Source organism: Condylura cristata, unplaced genomic scaffold (genome assembly GCF_000260355.1).
Source record: "Condylura cristata isolate star-nosed mole 26May11 unplaced genomic scaffold, ConCri1.0 scaffold00031, whole genome shotgun sequence".
Lineage (NCBI taxonomy): Eukaryota > Metazoa > Chordata > Mammalia > Eulipotyphla > Talpidae > Condylura > Condylura cristata.
In genome coordinates, this window is record NW_004567132.1 from 4,619,515 (window position 1) to 4,641,629 (window position 22,115).

General features: G+C 34.5%; 1 protein-coding gene across 1 annotated transcript in view; it reads right to left on the reverse strand.

Annotated features, from left to right (window-relative positions):
• FANCL (Fanconi anemia, complementation group L) overlaps positions 1-22,115 on the reverse strand; it is a 65,211-nt gene that overhangs the window by 3,673 nt on the left and 39,423 nt on the right. Inside the window, exon 8 of the mRNA XM_004691340.2 lies at positions 1,047-1,197. Within this exon, the coding sequence (XP_004691397.1) occupies positions 1,047-1,197 (151 nt within the window). The remainder of the gene's footprint in view (positions 1-1,046; positions 1,198-22,115) is intronic.

A 22,115-nucleotide genomic window follows, 5' to 3' on the forward strand; every position in this document is an offset into this window, starting at 1 on the left:
GTGAAGCTTTCTCCTATAATTTAACTATTTTAATAGACTAGAAACTATTAAATTGATAACAACTAACTAACATACTTTGTAATATCTAAGAAAGAGCTATTTTTACTTGTCACTGGGTTCTTTTAAAAATTTAACAGTTCTGGGCTATAATGCAAATTTCAGAAATTATACTGGTGAAGAAACACTGTATATTTTACAGGCAATTTGGATTTCACTTTTACAGTAAAATATCTTCATAATTCTATACACTATCAGTCTCCCACCCACACTTTTCTAATTGTTGCAGATCTGGCAACAAGAGATAATCAAGAAAATAAAATGACTTCAAGTTACCCAATGAAAAAAGCAAAAATAAAAAAAAAAAAAGCTAATGGATAATCTTACTTGTTAATGTACTCTTTACCATAATACAAATTCCATTTTAATCTTTATCAACATGATGTACAAATGACTTCTGAAAGTACTTTCACCCAACAATGGTTATATTAACTAATATTTTAATTAATCTGCTGAAAACTTGATCCTCAAAAAGGTACATTTGTCTGAAGTCTCTGAAGAAAAAAAAAGAGCTAAAAGGTAACAGAATAAATAAAAACCAGGTTGTTCATGCTGAATGATGAAATATGTTTATACTAATGTTTTCTAGCTTCAGGAATGAAAAAATTATTTTTAACATTGCTTTTCCCTGATAAAAGTTTTGAAAAATCTGCTTTACTGTTTTTATGCCAATTCAAAGGTATTATTGCTGAATATTATTTCCAGTGAAATCATCACTTGTTACAATTAAACACCTCAGTGTTTTTATTTACTTTAAGTGCTTATTTTTTATTTAAGTATCTGTTAAAATTAAACATCTCAGTGTTTTTATTTACTTTAAGTACCTATATTTACTGTAACTACCTATAGAGTTCATCCCAAAAAGTTTTAGTGGTTAACTTTATACAAAAAGATCTCATCGAAGAGTCCAATGTCATTTTTACATTTATTTCTCATGTAACCAAGCTAGAAAGAATACTTAAAAATAACCTTACTCCTTTTTTTCTTACCCAATGCAATTCTGCGTGCTGTGGCACTCCGTGTAGGTTTTTCTGGCTCAAGTACCCAAGTCTTCTCATCAATTTCATCCATAGCATCCCAGAATGGCTTCAGTGATTCTAACGTTGCCAAAAACTGGCTATGAATGCTTATTAGGGAACTCTGTCAAAGATGAACGCCGAAAAAGTTGTATCACATAATACCAATACCATAGTTTTTCCCTTAATTTAGAAATTTTAAGTTCCTATATTTCAATTAAGCATTTGTAAACAAGAGTCAACTCTTTGAGTTTCAAATCTCAAAAAGCTACTGTGAAATACATTTCTTCTTTTTTCTTGAGGAAGATGTAGCTAAGACAAGTAGCCAATTTGCAAACAAATTAAAATGAAAAGTGGCCAAAAAATGAAATACAAATATTAATGAAGCAATATTAAAATATAATACCAACCATATCATGAGAATACAAAAAACCCTGAACTCTCATACTGCTGGAGGACATGTCAAAAGACACAAATATGTTATAAATGATTTGATATTTTCTCTAGAAATTATACATCCCTCACACCAATGAGGATGTTGCATATTAAAAAACCAAACAACAACAAATGTTGGCAAGGGTGTGGAGAAAAAGTAACTCCTGCACTGCTGGTGGAAATGCAAACTGGTGCAAACACTGTGAAAGCTATGTGGAGGTTTCTCAAGCTGCTAAAAATGGAGCTCCCATATGATCCAGCAATTCCACTCCTAGGAATCTAAACAAAGGACACAAAAACACAACAATATACTATACACATAGTAATTGTAATAAAGTAAAAAAGTACATCAAGTAACAACTATAAACCAGAGACATTCTATGGGGGAGAAGAGAGGAACAAGATCAAAAATGGGGTGGGAAGGGCGCATGGGACTATGGTGATGGCACATGAGTGAAGTGGTGGTGGGAAGTCCACGGGGATTACAACTAAGATGAAAAAATGTACAAAATGAAGGATAGTGTAAAAAATGTATTTACAAAATAAGAGAAATTATACACCCCTACCTAATGACCAATAATTCCACTCCAAGAGATGTGAAAAGATAAGTCCATAAAAGATATATACAAGAACATTCGCAGTAGTTTTAAAAGTATTGGTTAACAGTTCAGATTTCCAGTAGTAAGAAAATGGATTAAAAAATTCCAATCTATTGGGCCCTCCCTGGTGGCGCAGCGAGTTAAAGCACTGCACTAAGAAGCTTAAGCCACTTCCTCATGAGTTCAATTCCCGCCTGCCCCGGAGGAGATCCACATGGCGTGGCAGACCTCTCCTGACCCGCCCGCTGTTACCCTCAGCAGTGTACTTCGTCCATCTGCCTGTTCTGCTCCCCACTCTGTCTCTGGTGAAGCCTCTCATCCTCCGCATCTCTGGCTTGTACCCCAGTTCTATATGAATAATTAAATCTTAAAAAAAAAATTCCAATCTATTAATGCAATGGAATAGTACTGATACATGTCAAAAAATGGGTGTCTCCCCTCCCTCCCTCCCAAGAGACTATATTGGCTGACCATGGGAGGAGACTTGGTGATAATTTATGGGGATTACAACTGAGAGATATCAAATTTGTGCCAAAAAATAAAATGTATATATGTGTGTGTGCATACACAGACACACACACATACATACAAGTAATTAAAAACAAAACAGGTGAATTTCAAAAATATTCTGGGTGAAATTAGTGTACAGAGTACATATTGATCAAGTCATACATCTTGAGTATGGATTACACAAGTATATTCACTGATAGAAACTTACAGTGCAGTAGGGTTATCTTTCACCAGAGTATCTTTTCCTTCAAAGACCTCTTACAGCACTTCTAGTATTAATTACTACTTTGTTACAGAACTCACTGACAAAATGAGAATTTTGTAGGAAAGTGTTAAAGGAATGCCTGATCTGAATCCATTGCAGAACAATAAAGAGTGGTTTTATTATCAACTGAAGCAACTTTGTCTCAATGCTTCATAGGTTCCTAGTTAGTGTGGTCTTAAAAAAAGGAAAAACTGACAATTTTTATTCTTACATCTTTTTCCATATCTCTTACAAGGTTGTATAACATACCCATAAAAATCATAAATAAAAAGAAAAATAAGGGGTCATTTTATATATCCTTTAATTGCATGATGTATAGTGAAAAATACACTAAATTTAATTCAATGAAACACCTATGTTCCCCATGGGTCAGGACTATACTAGGATCTCTGACAAAAAAAACAACAAAACAAAACAAAACAAAACAAAAAAAAACACCAAGCTTCTGTAGAGGCCATGGGTCTAATACAAATGATAACAAAATATTTACATTCACTAAGACATATTCAGCCTCTCCAAGTCTTAACATTGCATCTGTAAATGTGGGTGTGTGGCTAGATAACTTTGAAGGTGACTTCCAGCTCTTATAAATATGTGTTTAAAAATCTAAAAAGCAGTTAATGCTATCTCCTTGAAAATAACTATTATTTCTTCCAAGATGCCAACTATTTTAAGTGTATTACCATTTATCTCCAACTCTTGTTTATAAGCACTGACTTAATCAAATTATATATAAACTTATATCCATTAGACATTAATTTATATGATCATATATGTAATCATTTCTTCTTTAACCAAAATAACTTTTCTATCAGAATCAAAATATCTGGGTGACATTACATTTTATAACCTCATGTATTTAAAGAAAAAAGTCCAGGATGATACTTCTTTTAAAATCTCAGCCTTTCAAAGCTTGACTTTTTGAATATTTAGAACTACAAATTCCTAGTAAGAACAGAAAAGCAGGCCCTCCCTGGTGGCGCAGCGGGTTAAAGCACAGCACTGAGAATCTAAAGCCACTTCAGCGCTTGAGTTGGATTCCCACCTGCCCCGGAGGTGACCACATGGCGTGGCAGACCTCTCCTGACCCGCCTGCTGCTCCCCTCAGCAGTGTACTTCATCGATCTGCCTGTTCTGTTCCCCACTCTATCTCTGGTGAAGCCTCTCACCGCCCCTGAGCCTCTGGCCTGTAACCCAGTTCTGTATGCACAAATAAATAAATCTTATAAATCTTTAAAAAAAAAGAATAGAAAAGCAAGTTATATTAACTTAAATGTGATGAGGACCCAAAACTTATACCTAGAACACTGAATTGGTGAATTTACTACTAATAAGAAATTTACTACTAATAAGAAAAAGCCATTCTTTTTACAGCTACACATAATACTATGGTTAAAGAAAATTAAATAAAGAAACAGGAAAAAAATGGAAAACAAAAGAAAAATGAACTCAAATACACCAAAGACATAGTGTGCCAAAAGGAACAGACTGTCTTAAAAAGAAAAGGATTTTACCAACCAGGTGATACAGAAATCGCTCACCTTATCTCACCCAAGCCTTGCTGTGGGGAGGGAGAGAATGGAGAGGGGGGTCAGAAGGAGAGAGTGAAAAGAGAGGGGGGAGGGAGGGAGAGAGAGAGAGAGAGAGAGAGAGAGAGAGAGAGAGAAGAGAGAGGAGATAGAGGGGGGGGGAGGGAGCAAGGGAGAGAGAGAGAGAGTGAGAATGAAAATGAATGAGAATATTCTGAGAAAAAGTCAGGAAATACAAAACAATATGAGAAGAGTATATGTTACATCCCATTCTGTCCACCCAGAGATATGCAGCAAGGGTCCACGCTGAAGGCACAGAAACCCTAACAAATGATTGTATTTATCTTTCTGTTGGTCTGTCTACTTTTATGTAGGGCATAGACTAAACAACATAAATTACAAAATGACCCCTGTAACATTACACGCACAGAGAGCATAAAAGCTAGGATTAACAGAGGAGAGATTCCCTCATAGACAGTTCTTTCTTCCTGTGTGAAAACCAAAGGCCAGAAGAATAAAAAAAAATATATTAATCTCAAAGGGGAAAAAAATAGGAAAACACAGTCATGAATTGGAAAGAGCAGGTAAAAGACATTAAGAGGTGTATTAGGCTCATCTGAGGCATTTAATGAAATTCTCAACACTGAAATCACAATACCTGGACTGTTCTATAAAGTTTCTCAGTTAAAAAAAGAAAAATCTGAGGCCCTCCCTGGTGGCGCAGCAGGTTAAAGCACAGCACTGAGAATCTAAGGCCGCTTTCGCATGAGTTCGATTCCCGCCTGCCCCGGAGGATCTGTTGATTCACTGAAAAACTCTGGACAAACACAACAGAAAAGATTTCTTAACAGTCTGTTCAGTGCGATAGATTTGACATTTAAAGCCTGAAATAATGAACATTATAGAGAAGCCCCACCAAGGTCACCAAATCATGACCTTACGAAAAGAAATGGCTTATTCTATTTTCTGATTAGTTTTATAAGTTGAGGGATGATTAGTTTATTTGACCAACATTTGCCAATTTTTATGCTGAAAGGTTGGTACATGAACTAAGTACCCTGCGACTCAAGAAGAGCAAAGTGTAGGTTGGTGATTATTGTCCATGACTAATACATAAACAAACTACTGGAAAACTACGTTATATAATTATTTTTAAAATCTCAAAAGCTATTACATTTTCTTATGAAGTGCAGTTAATAAATAGGAAAGTAGGTGAAGACTTTATAAGCTCCATATTAGACAATGTACTTTTAGTGAAGGGAATCAAAACTGATTTCCAAAATCATTATCCACTGATGAGTTGTTTGTAGGTTAAAGTCCAAGCACTTGTCAAAGGTTGGCAGTATTTTAAGAAACAATTTCTTTTTTTTATAATCTACAAAGATACTACATAAACTACAAGCTGAGTTTTAATGCCCACATCACTATATAACTAAATATATAAATAAAAAAATTCAATGGGTGGCTGATAAGAAGCTGTAGCAACAGCAAAGATTACTGTTTTCTAAGGACAAGAAAATCATCTAAGAAAAGACCAATGCAGTCTTTGATTTATAAATTAATTTTAAAGGCAGCCTGTCAAGTTATACTGCTTGCTTAGGTCACAAGTAGTTGCCTAGGTTTTGTTCAATCATGAAAAACACATCCAACAAGCAAAAAGTAAACACTGGAATTTTTTCAAGATGGTAAATCTCTGGATAGAGGTATGACTTACTTATTTGGAATTAGTTCTTTATCATTCTTATCTATAGTTATGACTATGATATATAAATATATATGCACAATAATAATATGAACTTCCAATCTCCCCCCAAAAATGCAAAGCCTGAGACAATGGCTTTTTTGCAGAGATTACTGGAAGAGACAGTAGAAAGTAAAAATAGGAAATGTAAGGGTAAAACAGAAAACAAGTCAAAATAAGGGTTTGCTTTTAAGCTGGTCACTATGGTCAAGAGTGGCTCTGAGAAGTCGATGAGTGTTGCATTTATTCATTTGGCTTTACTGTCCTACTTAATCTAAAGGAGATTAATTCTCTTACATGTCTGTATTTGCAGATATAAATAGTTATAAATAGTATAAATAGTTGCTTCTATAGGAATCCTTGGCCCTAAAATATCCTTGAAGTTCCCAGAATATATGTCTACATAAAACATTTGCCTGTTTAGGGATGTTTACTTATTATCAAGATTTCTTATTTTGTAATATAATCTAAATTGTCATGCACACAATTTGCAAATATTTTCTGGTAGATTGTGGCTTGTCTTTTCATGCTCTCTGCATCTTGAATGAGCAGAAATTTTTAATTTTGATCACGTACAACTGGTTTTAGTGTTGTAATAAGAATTCTTTGCCTATCCCAAAGTCACAGAAGTTTTAGAATTTTAGATTTTTACATCAAGTTTATGACCTATTTTGAATTAACCATTGTGTCTGGCTCAAAAATCTTTTTTTACACACAGCAAACTGTTTCAATCCCTTTTATTATTTTTTTTAAAGACTTACTTGTTTGTGCATACAAGAGCTGGGGTGTAGGACAGAGGGGCAAGGGCAGGGGGGTAAGAGGATTCACCAAAGACAGAGTGGCAAGCAGGACAGGTGCATCCACTGAAATACACTGCTGAGGGGAGCAACGGGCGAGACAGGAGAGGTCTGTTTCTCTTTCCCAGAGTTATCTCGACAATTTTAGGTTTTGTGCACTCCAATAAGAATTTCAGATTTATTTTATCAGTTTATTAAAAAACAAACAAACAAAGAACAACAAAACCTTGGGATTTGGCTTACACTAAGAGAGCTCAATTTGGAGAGAATGACATCCAACCAGTATTGGGTCATCTAACCCATGAATAATGAACCTCTCTCCATTTATTCAAAAGCTTTTATTCAAAAAAAATTACAGATACTTCACCAAAGAAGATAGATGGCAAATGAACATAAGAAAAATATTCAACATCATTTAGTCATTTTGGAAAAGCAAACTAAAATCACAATGAGATACTACTAGAAAGGCTAAAATGAAAGTAGCCAATAATGTCAAATATATGGATATAGGATACATGGATATAGGATATTGTGAAAATATAGAAAAAGAGGAACTCGCAAACACTGCCATTGGGAATTATACAATAGCACAACACAACTATTTTGAAAAACTATTTACCCACTTTTTAAAAAAATTAAATATATATTTTATGATCAAACCATTATATTCCTATGTATTTACTAAGAGAAATGAAAGCATATGTTATAGTCATATGATGACAAGCAAATAATGGTCACAGAAGCTTTACTTATAGTCGAACTTTGAAAACTTTATGTCCATCAACACATAAATGGGTAATATGCTGTATATCCATACAATGGGTTCGACAACAAAATAATTAACGATTGCTTTATAACTACTGCTATTATGTTGAGGAAAGATGACATAGATTTATACATAAGTGTAGAAAGCAAACCAAGTAGTTACCTGGGATGAAGAGAGGAACAAGACAATGGAGAAAGATTACAAAGGGGAATCTTAAGGTGATAGAATTATTAACTTACTGTAGGATGATTTCATAGGCATAAATATCTGTTAAAACTCACCAAGATGCACTCAATTATAATGCAATAAAGCTACACACACACACACACTGTAATTTCTGGACAGTAACAATCAATGTAGCACTTTGTTCACTGCAGTGTCTTTCTCAATAATTGGGGGCTAAAACAATTAGAAGAATAACATTTCTAAACAGTAAGGACAATGGAAGAAAAGTAACTGTTCATAAGCCCACCATTTAGAGAATGAAATTTTATCACTTTCATTTGTATATATAATGGAGAAGGAGAGGGAAAAAGATATATATGGAAACTAAGATGTTAGCTATTCCTCCATAACTGTTATTAAATTATGTTAAACTAGGAAAGCACTTAAGCAGAAAAGTGTGAACACTGCCAATCTCAAAATGTAACGCTTATTATCTTTAAAAGCATTTTGTTACTTTTATAATACCTGAAGTGATATAATAATGTCAGTCACTTAACCAGATCTTAGACTATAATATCTTCATCTTAAGTACTATTATTTCTACTATTTTAATAATTTTCTCACAGTCCTGGAATGTGATCTTTTGTGCTCTGATGACACTTAAATTAATAGCATAATTTTCTACCACTTGCAACAGTTGCTTTCCTTTCTGATTTTTTTGTACTCTCCCATAATACTTGCAGATAAATCCTCTAATAATCATTTTTGTCTTTATCTCTGAGGGATTCAAGACACTGCTACAGAATAAGGAAATACTAAAAGATAAAGCTTTTTACAAAATTTAATTTTTTTAAAGATTTATTTATTCATACAGAACTGGGGTATAAGCCAGAGGTGCAGGGGCGGTGAAAGGCTTCACCAGAGACAGAGTGGTGAGGAAAACAAGCAGAACAATGAAATACACTGCTAAGGGGAGCAGCGGGCGGGTCAGGAGAGATCTGCCAAGGCATGTGGATCACCTCTAGGGGCAGGGGGTAGAACTCTCACTGAAGCGGCGTCCTAAGCTATTGCACTACCAGGGTGGGCCCACAAAATTTAATTTTAATATTAATATTAAATGCTGTATATCCAATCAGATTCTTTAAGAGATGGTAAAGCTCTTAAATATGCAATCCATTTGATCATATCTGCAAGCTTACCGATGTTCTCAACTCTTCCTGAGGTACCTCTAAAGAAATGTATTTAATCAAATGCTATATATTCTATGTCAAGTAATCCATAGAGATTATATCACCTCATCTTAAAATTTATTTTGATGTTACATAACTGACCAGTAAGGATTTAAAAGATTTATTAGTATTTTTAAATCATGAGGAGATAGTATCTGTCACAGGGGCAAGTGAAGCAAATTCACTTTATCTACAGCTGTTATAGAAGAACTATTGCAAATCTGTTTAAAAAAAAAGAAAAGAAAGAACTGGTTAAAAATAAGGCAGATCCTCCCTAGTGGTACAATGGATTAGGACAGAGTGGGGCACAGAATGGACAGATCAGTGAAAGTACACTGTGGAGTACAATCCCCGGCCCTGGAGGTGATCCACAAGGTGCAGCAGACCTTTCCAGACCTACCTACCCGCTGCTCCTCTCAGCAGTGTACTTTCTTGATCTGCCTGTTCTGTTCCTCCCTCTTGTCTCTGGTGAACTCTGTCACCACCCCTGCACCTCTGGCTTGTACCCCAGTTCTGTATGCATAAATAAATCTTCAAAAAAAAAATTTACAAAATCTCAAGTGACTGGACCACAGCAAAGTTGAAACAGGGCAAAGCTTATTGTACCAGGCAACACCACACTGATAAAGAAACTGGAGTCGTGGAGCAGGCTACATATTGTGGGGTGCTTCTGAAGAGAAACATCCTGGCCTTTTTATTAAAGGAATATTCATATAACATCAGTTCTAAGGAGAAAGAGGAAGTAACTAGAAAAATGTGCTGTCATCTATAGTATCAGAATTTGGAGTCTGCCCTGCAGGCATTTCTCAACTTCTTGATGACTTAGTATTGTAATTGAGATTCAGCCCTAGTTCCCCAGTCAGGTTTCAATCTTATGAACAAAGGGTTCCACTGATTAACAAAGGCTGAGCTACTGTTGTCCCTTCTCATAGACCCATCCTTGGCCCCCCAGGTATTCCTAGTCATACCTCATGATGTATGATTCAGAAGTAAGTTTATGCATCCATCATCAGCACCCCATGCATTCCTGGTCATACCTCTTGATGCATACCTTCCCAGGGTAATCAGGCTTTCTGCTCTTGATTTGAAAGGCACCTTGTAAGGTTTGGCTCCTATGACTGATTGACCAATTTCTGAAGGGCAGTTCTGACCTTGGATAGGAATGCAGTACTGCAGATAACAAAAATTATGACCCAACAAGCTGCCTAGGATTAGCAGACCCACAAAAGCTGGAGGAACAAAGTGGAAAAATCAAAGCACAAATCACAATTTCTAAGTTCAAAACTTACTACCAAACTACAGTAATCAAAACAGTACAGTAGTAGTATATAGAAAGATTTTTATAGACTGGCAAACTAGGATAGAGATCCTAGAAATAAAATCCTTGTATATATGGTCAGTTATGTTTGACAAGGGTACCAAGACCATTCAATGAAGGAAAGACATGCTGTTCATATGGAAAAAAGAATAAAGTTGGCTCGTATTTAGTAAATACGCATATATGTGTGTGTGTGTGTGTGTGTGTGCGTGTGTGTATAAATATATAAATGGAATCAAGATCTGTATATAAGTGCTAGTATCTAAACTCTTAGATGAAAACACAGCAAAAGTGTCACAACACTGGTAATGATTCCTTGGAAATGACAATAATAAACTCAAAAGAATAGTAGAAAAAATTATGTAAGTAGGACTTGATAAAGTCTCAAAAATTTTGTACATCAAAACATTGTATCAGCAGAGTAATAAGGCGTATATACAAATCTCGTATTGAATAAGGGATTAATATCTACAATACGCAGAAAAATCCTGAAACTCAACTGATCCATAAATGCTAAGAAACTTAATTCAAAACTAAGCAAAGGAACTAACTGGACATTTCTCCAAATCTACAAAGGGTCAGCATTATATACATGAAAAGATTTTCCACATCACCTAATATGAAATGCATGTAAGTAATGAGTATGCATTTCCCCAGACACTTAGGAAAATGTACACAATGATACTACTTCACACACATTAGAATGGCTACTAACAAAAAAAAAAAAAAGAAAGAAAAAGAAAATAGCAAATGTTGGTGAGGAGGTGGAGAAACTGGAACTCTTTGCACTGTTGGTACAAATATAAAATGATGTAGCTGCTGTGAAGTATTATAGTGCCTCGAAATATTACTAACAGAATTACTGCATGATGTAACCATTCTACTTTATGGTATACACCCAAAAGAATCAAAACTGGAAACTCAAAAGATTTATTTGTATACCCATGCTTACAGCAGTAGTATTCACTAACAGCTAAAACATGGAAAAAATTCAAGAGTACATCAATAGATGAATAAACAAAATATGGTTATACACATGCCACAGAGTATTTTCAGTCTCAAAAAGGAAGGAAATTCTGACAGATGCTGTAACGTGTGAACCCTGAGGACGTTATGTGAAGTGAAATAAATCAATCAAAAAAGACAAATACTGTATGATTCCACTTAGATGAGATCCTAAGAACAGTCAAAATCCTACAAATAGGATGGTGGTTGCTATAGTCTAGGAGAAGGGAAGTGGGGAGTTATTGTTTACTAAGTTTCAGTTTTACAAGATGAAAAGAAATCCAGATGGATGATGGTGATGACAGCACATTATAAATTTACTACTACTGAGCCTTACAGTCAAAAAATGGGGTGCAATGGCAAATTTTATTACTATATTTAAAAAGAACATGAAATGTCAAGAATGCCAGGATAGGGCTTACATGTGGTGGAAGCCTGACCTCTGACTGATAAACAAACCCTTTCGTTGTTCGTCTATGATTTCTTTTCTCTCAGATGTTAACTCTGAAAAATAATTTCTGTACATTGCTGCTTAAAACCTTAATGTTTGGTTTAAATACATTTCCAATATGTTGTGTTAATTGTTTTTAACTATAAAGGTTTACATAACTAAAAAGAGAGGCCAGTTAATATAAAAGAAGCTAGTCTAGCTTTTGTTTCCAATTAGTTCATACATAAAAAGGTGCTACTCCCCTTCTCAATAAAGTTTAGCTGAAAACAACAAAATAAGGGGATAAATGGCCACAAAGATTTTTAATTTCTAATTAAGGTCAAAACTAGTAGTGGATAGATTGGCAGTGTCCTGCTAGCTGCCAATGTCATCCTCACAATCAGAGTCAGTAGCTACCTTCTAGCAGTGATGTCAAACCACCAAAGGGGAAAATAAAACAAAACCATCCCATGGCCTACCTTCTGCTCTTGCTACAAAATTCGTTTATACTTAACTTGTGCTTTAGCTACAAAATTTGTTTTGCTTGATTGTATCAATCTATTAAATTGCTTTAGTAATATTTAACTACTATTTTAGCACCAAAAAGGGAAAACAAACTTCAAAATGAAAGCATTAATATCAGTGATTCTAGCAGATCATATTCAAAGTAATTATTTCATAGTTCACTCTGAAGTGATCATCTATTTTTCTAAAAGTGACTAAAACACATACACACACATAGAAACATATACACTAGGTGTACCAATGCCTACACATTTCAACCTAGCCTTTGTACTGAAAATAAAGTACCGATAAGTATACCAATTACCAGACAGGCTCCCTAATCAGATCAGAACACAAGGTAGAGAGTGTTAATAAAAAATAATTGTGTTAACATCGTTTGTTTCACTTATATTAGCTAAAATGATCTTTATTATCCAAAAGTATTTCAAATTAAATCACAATATTAAGAAGCTATTTGCAGACAGATATTTATATATTTTCATTTACTTGGGACACCTGCATATTCTAATGATTTATTCGAGAATACAGTTAGTCCAAGTACTAACAATATATTAACCAATAGAACTGTAAAACCAAACAATATTTCTCTCTACTCCCCTATTCTGAAGTACAGAATGTGCATATTAGTCATCCATCTCAACCATACTGCCTTGTGAGGTTGACAGTCATTTTTCATTAATCATCCCTATTTCATTTTGAACACCAGAAAACTTAATTATTGCTGCACAGACATGGAAATACTGCCTTTAAGTATATGTAGTTCAATGCACAAAGAAAGATAATAACGATTTATTGTTATATATAGATGTGGATATGTACACTATGCAAATATAAAGCATATTATATTTGAAAAAACCATTTCATTGTCCATATCGTCTTGCTATTTTAACAGACTTTCAATTCACAAACTGTAATGACTTTGTAAATTTGTATAGCACTTTATAATTCAAAAGGGTTTCCATATGTAGTATCTCATTTTATTTTTACTGGCAATCTATGGCCAAACTAAGTATTATTTCCCTCTCTATACAGCTGGAGATAAATTATACAAGGCCATGCACTGGGTAAGAAATGTGTCAGGATTTGGCCCATATATTCACTTTGAGAACCCTTTTTACTACGTTTCAGTGGGCCAGCAAAATTAACTAAGAAGTCTACTATGAAGGTCCACAACAAAGTCAGACTAACATAAGTAAATCTCTTATTATAAGATGATATTGAAGGGATCTGATAAAAAAGCCTGTTATATACAAGTTATCTCTTTGGGTCTTTGAATTGGCAAAAAAAAAAGGGGGGGGGCATTATATAAAAGTACATTAGATACAATGCACAGATTTAAGACTTTTATAAATCTTAAACTTTGATAATCTTAGAAATCAACTGAAGTTACAATGATACAATATCTTCTTCCTTATCTGGCAAGTAACTGGCTGAGATTGAAAGTCATATACCCAACTGTCCACTATACACATTCACTTAGATATACCATCAGCACCTCATACTCCAAACTGAACTCTTCTTCCTGCATTCTATAACCAGCTAACCAGGAGCACTAAGAAGAAGCCATGAGATCTCATGCACAATCTCCAAGTTTTATCACAGTAATCTGTGTAGTTTCACAATCCCCCTTCCACTTTCCCTGCAACCATTAACCTAAAATAGACCTAATTACTTATGCATAGATAGGTATACAAGTCTCGTTTCCTTTAGTCCTGCCATCCTCACTTAGACTCCTCCTCTACACTAAGAGTGATATATCTAGCACTAAAAAATAGTAAGTTTTTCTGAAAACTAATGCAGACAGCAGTTTTCAAGGAGTAATGGGTGGGGGGAGGTTATGCTGGGAGGAAGTTGTCATACTGGAGATTCATAACAAATCTCATTAAGAAGTTTGAGAACTCCTAAGAACAACAGATTTATTAAGAAATTTAAGAACTCCTAAGTAAAGAAACAACAGATTTATATCAAGAATTTCCTAAGTATATTAGATTAGCAAACCTTCTTCACCTTAACCTTACTAGCAGTCAAAAACAAAAGAAAAATTCCCATGGGAAATGCTATTAAAATATAAGATCCTGAAAACGATACCTTCTTTCCCCCTTATAACTATACCATTTTGAGGACAGGGCCCAAGAACATCAGAATTCAGATAGCATAAACTGCCTAATTCTAGGGGGAAAATCCAATCTTAATCTGTAACTCTGACCAAAACTCATCAAATGAAGTACGATTCATGTATTATCTCCTACAATGTCATGCCTTTGTTCTTTCTGCCATATCAAAACAGCTTATGTACTAAACAAATTTCATTAAAATCATATTTCATAACTTTCAGTACCTCTCTTTTATCAGGCCAAATTCTTCTGGAAGGCTACTCCAAGCACGGGAAGCTGTCTCATTCACCTTAGTTAATCTCAGGATCTACCTCCATGCTCCACAAATGGTAGGCAACAAATGTAGCATTTAAATTGTTTTCTACTGAACAATGATGGTTTGTGCTTTTTGGCTTAATGTACTTTTTCAACGTAAATATTAAGAGATGAAAGCTTTGACCACAACAGCTATCTAATTTCATCTCACAAAGCACTAAAAATAGGATAACTTCCCTAGGAGATCTTTCTGAGTCAGCTCTCCTTCCTTAAGTTTAATCATTGTCCAAAATACCCTAAACTTGCACACTAATCCCTCCAAACTATATTGTCACTTGACCTGTATTTGAAAATATGAATTCCCATTCATATTTAGCATACTTATTTAAAACTATGAATACTTTTCTTTAACTAGCAGTCGATGAAAGCTGCGAAAAAAAGTTAACAATATGCTCACAGCTAGTTTAAGTATACATCAGAATTCAAATAAAGGTAAAGATACATATTTAGTCATATATGAAAAGGTGGAAAACTTAGGAGGTTTGCATAAACACATACATCAAAGTTTACTCCCTCCCAAAATGATACTTTTTTTCCTTTAAGACATTTCACAAAAACAAGGAGGGCATAAAAAATTAACAATATCAAAATAGTGGAAATAACAAGAGCAGGATGCCTTTATGATCAGAAATGCAAAACACCTAAAACTATTAAGAAATGGAACCCAACAATAGGCAAAATACAAAAGAGTAAATATGCATGTGTGTATATGTGTGTGCACACGTGTATATCTGTGTACTGACAGACAGATTAGTTTAAGAATACAGGTTGGTTTAACATTACTGAATCAAAGAATATAATTCACCACATTAATGTATTAATGGAAAGACATCTGGTCATCTTAATATAAGAGAATTAAAAAAATCAAATTTTCATTTCTATCAAAATTCTTAGAAAATTAGAAATGGGAACAAATTACATTATTACTGAAAAAGAGCTCAGTCCAAATAACACAGCAAAAATCTACTCAATAATGAAAATTTATTTTTCCTTTGAAATCAGAAAAAAAACAAGACTACTTCTATTTTACTCTATATTAAAGTATAGCAAAAACACTGAGACGCCCTCCAAACAATTAAAATAAAGGTGTAAAGATGGAAAAGGGGAAAATAAAATCGGCATGTACAAATGATGCTATGTTCCAAAAAATCCAAATGAATAATTTAATAATTAGTTAAGATTTTACAGGCAATGGATATAAATTATTTATGAATTGATTTGTATATATAAGCCCAGAAAAAAACTTCTTAAAAATATGACTACCACATACAATTTAAAAAGGCCAGCCGGAGAAAAAACAAGTGATAACTAAGGGAAACATTTTTTTGCTTCTCAGTTCCAAATCTACCATAATTACCTGTTCTGTGATATGCAAGTTTACTCTGTAAGCAGATCTCTTTTACAGTTATTTATCCCTATCAGTGTAATAAGCCATAGGTTAACTATTTCTAATCCATGCTGTGGTTTCTGTTCAAGGCCTTGGTATGCAGGTAACTCAGAAAATCATTTTCTGCTTACTCAATGGCTAGCAGGCAGAAGTTTAAAAGAGTCATTTCCAAGAAAGATAACCAATCAACCACTGAAAAAGACCTAAAGATATATTGAGGTGTATCAAGACACATAATATTGGAGTACCCTGTTATGTGACTTAGACAGATGAATCTACAATGAAGCTGCATTTGAGAAACCCAACATATGCATTCTGAGCTTCCACAGCTGTTTATGATAATAATGATCAATTTATAAAGTACATGTACTTTATATACTAGTAGTGAAAAAACAACTCAAGTAAACAGAGGCTGATATTCAGAGACGGAAAAATATATTATCTTCCTGGACAAAAGAAGATACATCTATGAAAATTTTCTTAGAAATTAATGTAATGGAAGCTAAAAAAGAAAAAAAAAAACAGGAAGGTAAGTAATGTTGATGAAATATCTCAGAAAAACAAGCAAACAGAAAATCCTACATGTATTACAAAAAGGACATTTAGACTACTGATGGCAAGTTGGGTGTTGAATTAGTTTGCAGTACTGAGAAAACTAAGGAAGTGAGTAGGACAACCGTTAACTCTAGGAATAAACCAAACCAGGGAAAAAGAAAAAAATAAATAATAGTTAACTGTGCTGCTTATATCTGAAAAATATACAGAAATATTCATTAACAGGGCCCTCCCTGGTAGCCCTACAAAGCTGGCCACCACTGGCTTGGGTGCGAGTTCCATCCTCAACCCGGAGGTGATCACATGGCACAGCAGACCTATCCTGTGTTAACCACTGCACCCCTCAGCAATGTACTTCGTAGATCTGCCTGTTCTGCTCCCTACTCTGACTATGCTGAATCCTCTCACTGCCCCTACACTTCTGGCATATAACCCAGTTCTGTATGCATAAATAAATACAATTACAGTGTATCTGTGGCTAACAGAACTTTAAAAATATGCATCTGTGGATCAGAAGAGTTGGAGGAAATAGCAAATTCACTATCTAAAATGAAAATTTTAACAGAAAACACCTACAACAAACATTGTAAGTATGAAAGAACAAAGGGACTATAACTACAAGAAAATGTAGTAACATAAATTATAACACCAAAAGGATCTGCTAACAAAAGTGACTGATCATGGAAAAGGAGAAAAAAGCTGGTAAGTCTAGAAGTTGGTAAAAGTTAGCTTGTCTTAACTTTTTTTTTTAATTATGCTCATGTCTAATTTTTATATAAAAATTTTAAATTTAGTATTTTCTAAAATGAATAGATTGCCCATATTCTGATGAGAAACATTTGGAAAGTATAAATCTTGATCACATTCAGAATAGCAATAAATCTTCTTAAACTGCACAAAGAAAATTATGAAACATTGTTAAGAAAAACAGAAGACAACACACAGAAATGGAAAGAAAAAACCGTGTGCATGGATTGGAAGAATTAACATTATTAAAATGGCCTTTTATCCAAAGAAATATACAGATCTGCAATCCCTATCAAGATTCAATGGAATTCTTTCAAGAAATAGAAACAGTACTGAAATTATATAGAACCACAAACATCCCTGAATAGGAAAAGCAATACTGATTTTTAAAAAAGCAAGATTAGAGGTAACACACTCCCAGACTTCAAGCTATACTAGGAAGCTACAGTAATCATGACAGTAGGACACTGGAATAAAAAGAAACAAAGACCAATGGAATAGACTTTAGAGCTGGACCTAAACCCACATTTGTATGAATGCTTAATCAATGGCAAAGGAGTTAGTAAGAGTATACACTGGATAAAGGAAAATTTCTTCAACAAATGGTGTTGGTAAAACTAAACAGTATCATGCAAAAAAAGTAAAACTAGATTGCTATGCTACACCATATACAATTAACTCAAAATGGGCTCTAGACACAGAAGGGTTAGACAAAGACAAACCTAAAAACAAGTCCTTGAAAAGACTATTGAACTGATGAGGTGTGTATTTGTGTGGAGAGGGGGAGGCAGTGGGGGTTGGAGGATGAGGGAGAACAAGCACAAAGTGGGGAGCACAACAGATTATGTTGATGGACTACAGATGACTTAGTTGCGACAGCACTATGGTAACAGCATTGGAAGGGGGGAATCCTAAACTGCAAAATACATTAACACAAATCAACATTTCCTCAACTAAAAAAAAAATTACCAGAAACTGTAAAATTCATAAAAGAATTTTAGGCAAAACATTTCATGACACAGGCATAGTAATTTGGGGATTCACATCCTTGGCAAGAGAAACAAACAAACAAAAAAACAAGTGGAACTACATTAAACTAAAAAATGAAGGAAACAACAATAAAAACAAAAACTCATCCTAATGAATGGAGAAAATAGTGTGCATTAGCATATAAAAAGGGGTTAATTTCCAAGCTCAGCAAAGAATGCATATATCTCAGCAAAGAGAAAATAACCCAATCAAAAAATGGGATGAAAACCTAGACACTTCTCCAAAGACAAATGGCCAAAAGGCACATGAAAAAATTGCTCACCATCACTATCATCAGGAAAATGTAAATCAAAACCACAAGGAGAATCAAAACCACAAGGAGACACCATCTCACAACTGTGAGAATGGCCTACATCATAATGTTGAGAAACAAGAGATGTTGGTAAGGATGTGGAGGAAAAGGAATTCGTAAACATTGTTGGGTGTAAGAATGGTCCAGCCCTTATGGAAAATTGTATGTAGGTTGCCAAATAATTAAAAATAGATCTATCCTGGGCCCTCCCTGGTGGCGCAGTGGGTTAAAGAGCAGCACTGAGAAGCTAAAGCCACTTCCCCATGAGTTCCATTCCTGCCTGCCCCGGAGGTGACCACATGGCACGGCAGACCTCTCCTGACCTGCCCGCTGCTCCCCTCAGCAGTGTACTTAGTCCATCTGCCTGTTCTGCTCCCCACTCTGTCTCTGGTGAATCCTCTCACCGCCCCTGAACCTCTGGCCTGTACCCCAGTTCTGTATGTACAAATAAATAAATCTTAAAAAAAAAAAATAGATCTATCCTCTGGTGTATTTCCACTCCTACATATTTACCTGAAAAATGTAACCACACTAATTTGAAGGGCTATGTATGCATTTCTATGTTCACTGCAGTGCTAGTTACAATAGCCAAGTTATAGAAACAACCTAAGTGCCCAAGGCCAGATGAGAAAACATAATATATATACAGAGCGGAATGCCACTCAGCTATAAAGAAAAAAAAGGTGAAATTCTGCCATGTGCGATAGACAACATGGATGTAACTAGAGGCAATAATACTAAGTGAAATAAACCAGGAGAAAGGTAAATACCGGATGGCTTCATTCATATGTGGAATATAGAGGAGGGGAAAAAAAGTACCAGCCAAAAATCAAACCAAAAACAAACTCTAGTAATCTGACTGTAAAATTGAACCTAGTAATGGAGGAGGGGTGTTAAAAGCAAAGGTGGAAGGACCGGATGAACTGTGGTAGAGAATTGTGGAGCCCTTCATGGTAGTTGTGCTGTGGCATATATATCTGAAGAGGTGGGATCATGTATTTCTGAAAATACAGTGGCGTTAACTATGACTACCTTAATGATTTAAAAAGGTACCATTTAAAAACAAAGTAATAATACACAATAAAACAAAAGCTGGCATTTATTGCAAAAAAAAAATAAAGAAAAAGGAATAAATTCAACCAAAATATGCATTATGTAGTTTAAGAAACTGACTTAGATGAAAGACCTAAATAAAGATAACAAGCTCTTAGAATCTGAACATATCACTTACATATCACTTTTTAATTTCATGGACAAATGTTAAACCCAATTACAACTACAACTAAAAATTAAATGATTCTAAGATTACCTGGGATAATAATTTCATAACAGTATTTTAAAAACTAAAAAAGTTTAAGTAATAGGCACAGTTTCAAAACTATTATTCAACGAGAACCCAATTCTAAATGAAGACATTAAAAGTGATTTTGTATTTTTTAATTGTTTATATTTTCTCTCGTTTTAAGAATCATACAGGAAACTTTTAAAATAATGCTATAGAGAAAAAAAATGAAGTAGGTAGTAAGTCACTGAGTCCTTCTGGTCACAATAATATTTCTTCTATCATATCACATTATTATTACATTATTTCAAAGAACTGAGTGTCTTTGTTTTGATCCCTTTGATAATCTTTTCATCCATACTATTGTATCAACAATAAACCTGTCAAGAAGGCAAAAGTATATTTACTAAGCCAATATAAAAGTGAAGTGACCAAAACCCAGGACTGTGAGTTCTCCAACAGAGAGGGCAAAGAGAAATCCAAGATTGGGAAGACAATTCATTAAGTTCAAATAAAAAACACCCACAGTACCCTTACAGTGGCTGTTGAGGGTTCTCCCCCAACATTCTATTTGCTTTACATCAAAATTATTTTTCTTAATATCTCTGTTGAAAGAGAAAAAGTTCATGATTTCCATATACATATGAATTGAGGCAAACTGCAATCATGTGACTTGTCTGAAACTTACAATTAAAGCAGTGGCTGAACTGTAAACAGAACCCAGGATAACCAACTGCTAGTCTGCTGCTCTAAATAATGGACTTTGCTCCCTGCTATGTAAAAGGACTGTTTCCTTTAATTACAAATTTCTCATCACCATCAGATTACCAGCCAGAGGCTTTATCATTAGTTTTGCACTTCTTGCACTCATGGCATCACTCCAAGAATATGAAATTTCTATTATAAAAAATATAAAGACTATTGATTACTAGATCATAGCAAAACTAAAGACTCCAAGTGCCATGGTAAGAATATGCCACCACGTCTGTCTCTAACAGCATATCAATGGGTAGAAGTGCAATTTTAACATCCATGTGGGTCTGATCAGGGACCTGGAGAAAACCGGTTTTACTTTTATACAATCACTAATATCAAAGCACTTAATTTCTTATCTTAGGGCATTCTACTTTCTCTTTTATCAACAGTATTCCTATACATGACCTGCCTGTATTTAAAAGTCCAAAAGGTAGCAGGTTGTTAAAGATACATTTTGAGGTATCTGTGATGTTGGGAAGCAGAATAAGATCAAAATCATGAGGTGCTATTACATTACCGGGTAAACAAAGTAAATTTCGTAAAAGAGGTGTGCAGTCACTTGTCTTTGAGAAGCACTTTGCATTTATTTGGCACAAACCACGGCAGCAGTAGTAGCAGCAGCCTTGCCCTTGGTGCTGATTTCTTACTACTCTAAATGTCTCCTCTGAGCCAGAATACACTGGCTGCTGCTGATCATGCTGTGAGACACCTGCACTGGCTACTAGGCTTGTCATGACGCACAAAACCCTACCATCTTCAGCTTGACATTGTGCAAGTTATAATTATTCATCCAAATGAATATGTCAGAGCAGCAGCAGCAGACCTCTCATCAGAGCAAAAGAAAAATACATCAAAACATTATCAACCCAGCAGGAAGACAGGGACCATAAGGAAAATTACCCATTTTTAATATGGATGCCACAAAGCCATGTCTATTATTTTACAGAAAGAAAAGATCTTCCAAGTTAAAGTCCAGAAAAACAGAATCTAAAGAGGAAATGTACAAAAACAGACAAGGAATTAGAAAAAAAAAAATTATCTGGAACCTATTTACAATCTCTTAAATACAACTTTGCAATTGGACTGCAATAGTACCATTTCTGTTGCTTAAAACTACGACTGTTTAAAAACTGTTGGAAAAAATAACTCTCACAAGCAGAATTATTTCCAATTAGTCAATAAAAAAAAGATCTAATATTGCCAACATCCTTACCATGCCGATAAGACTCA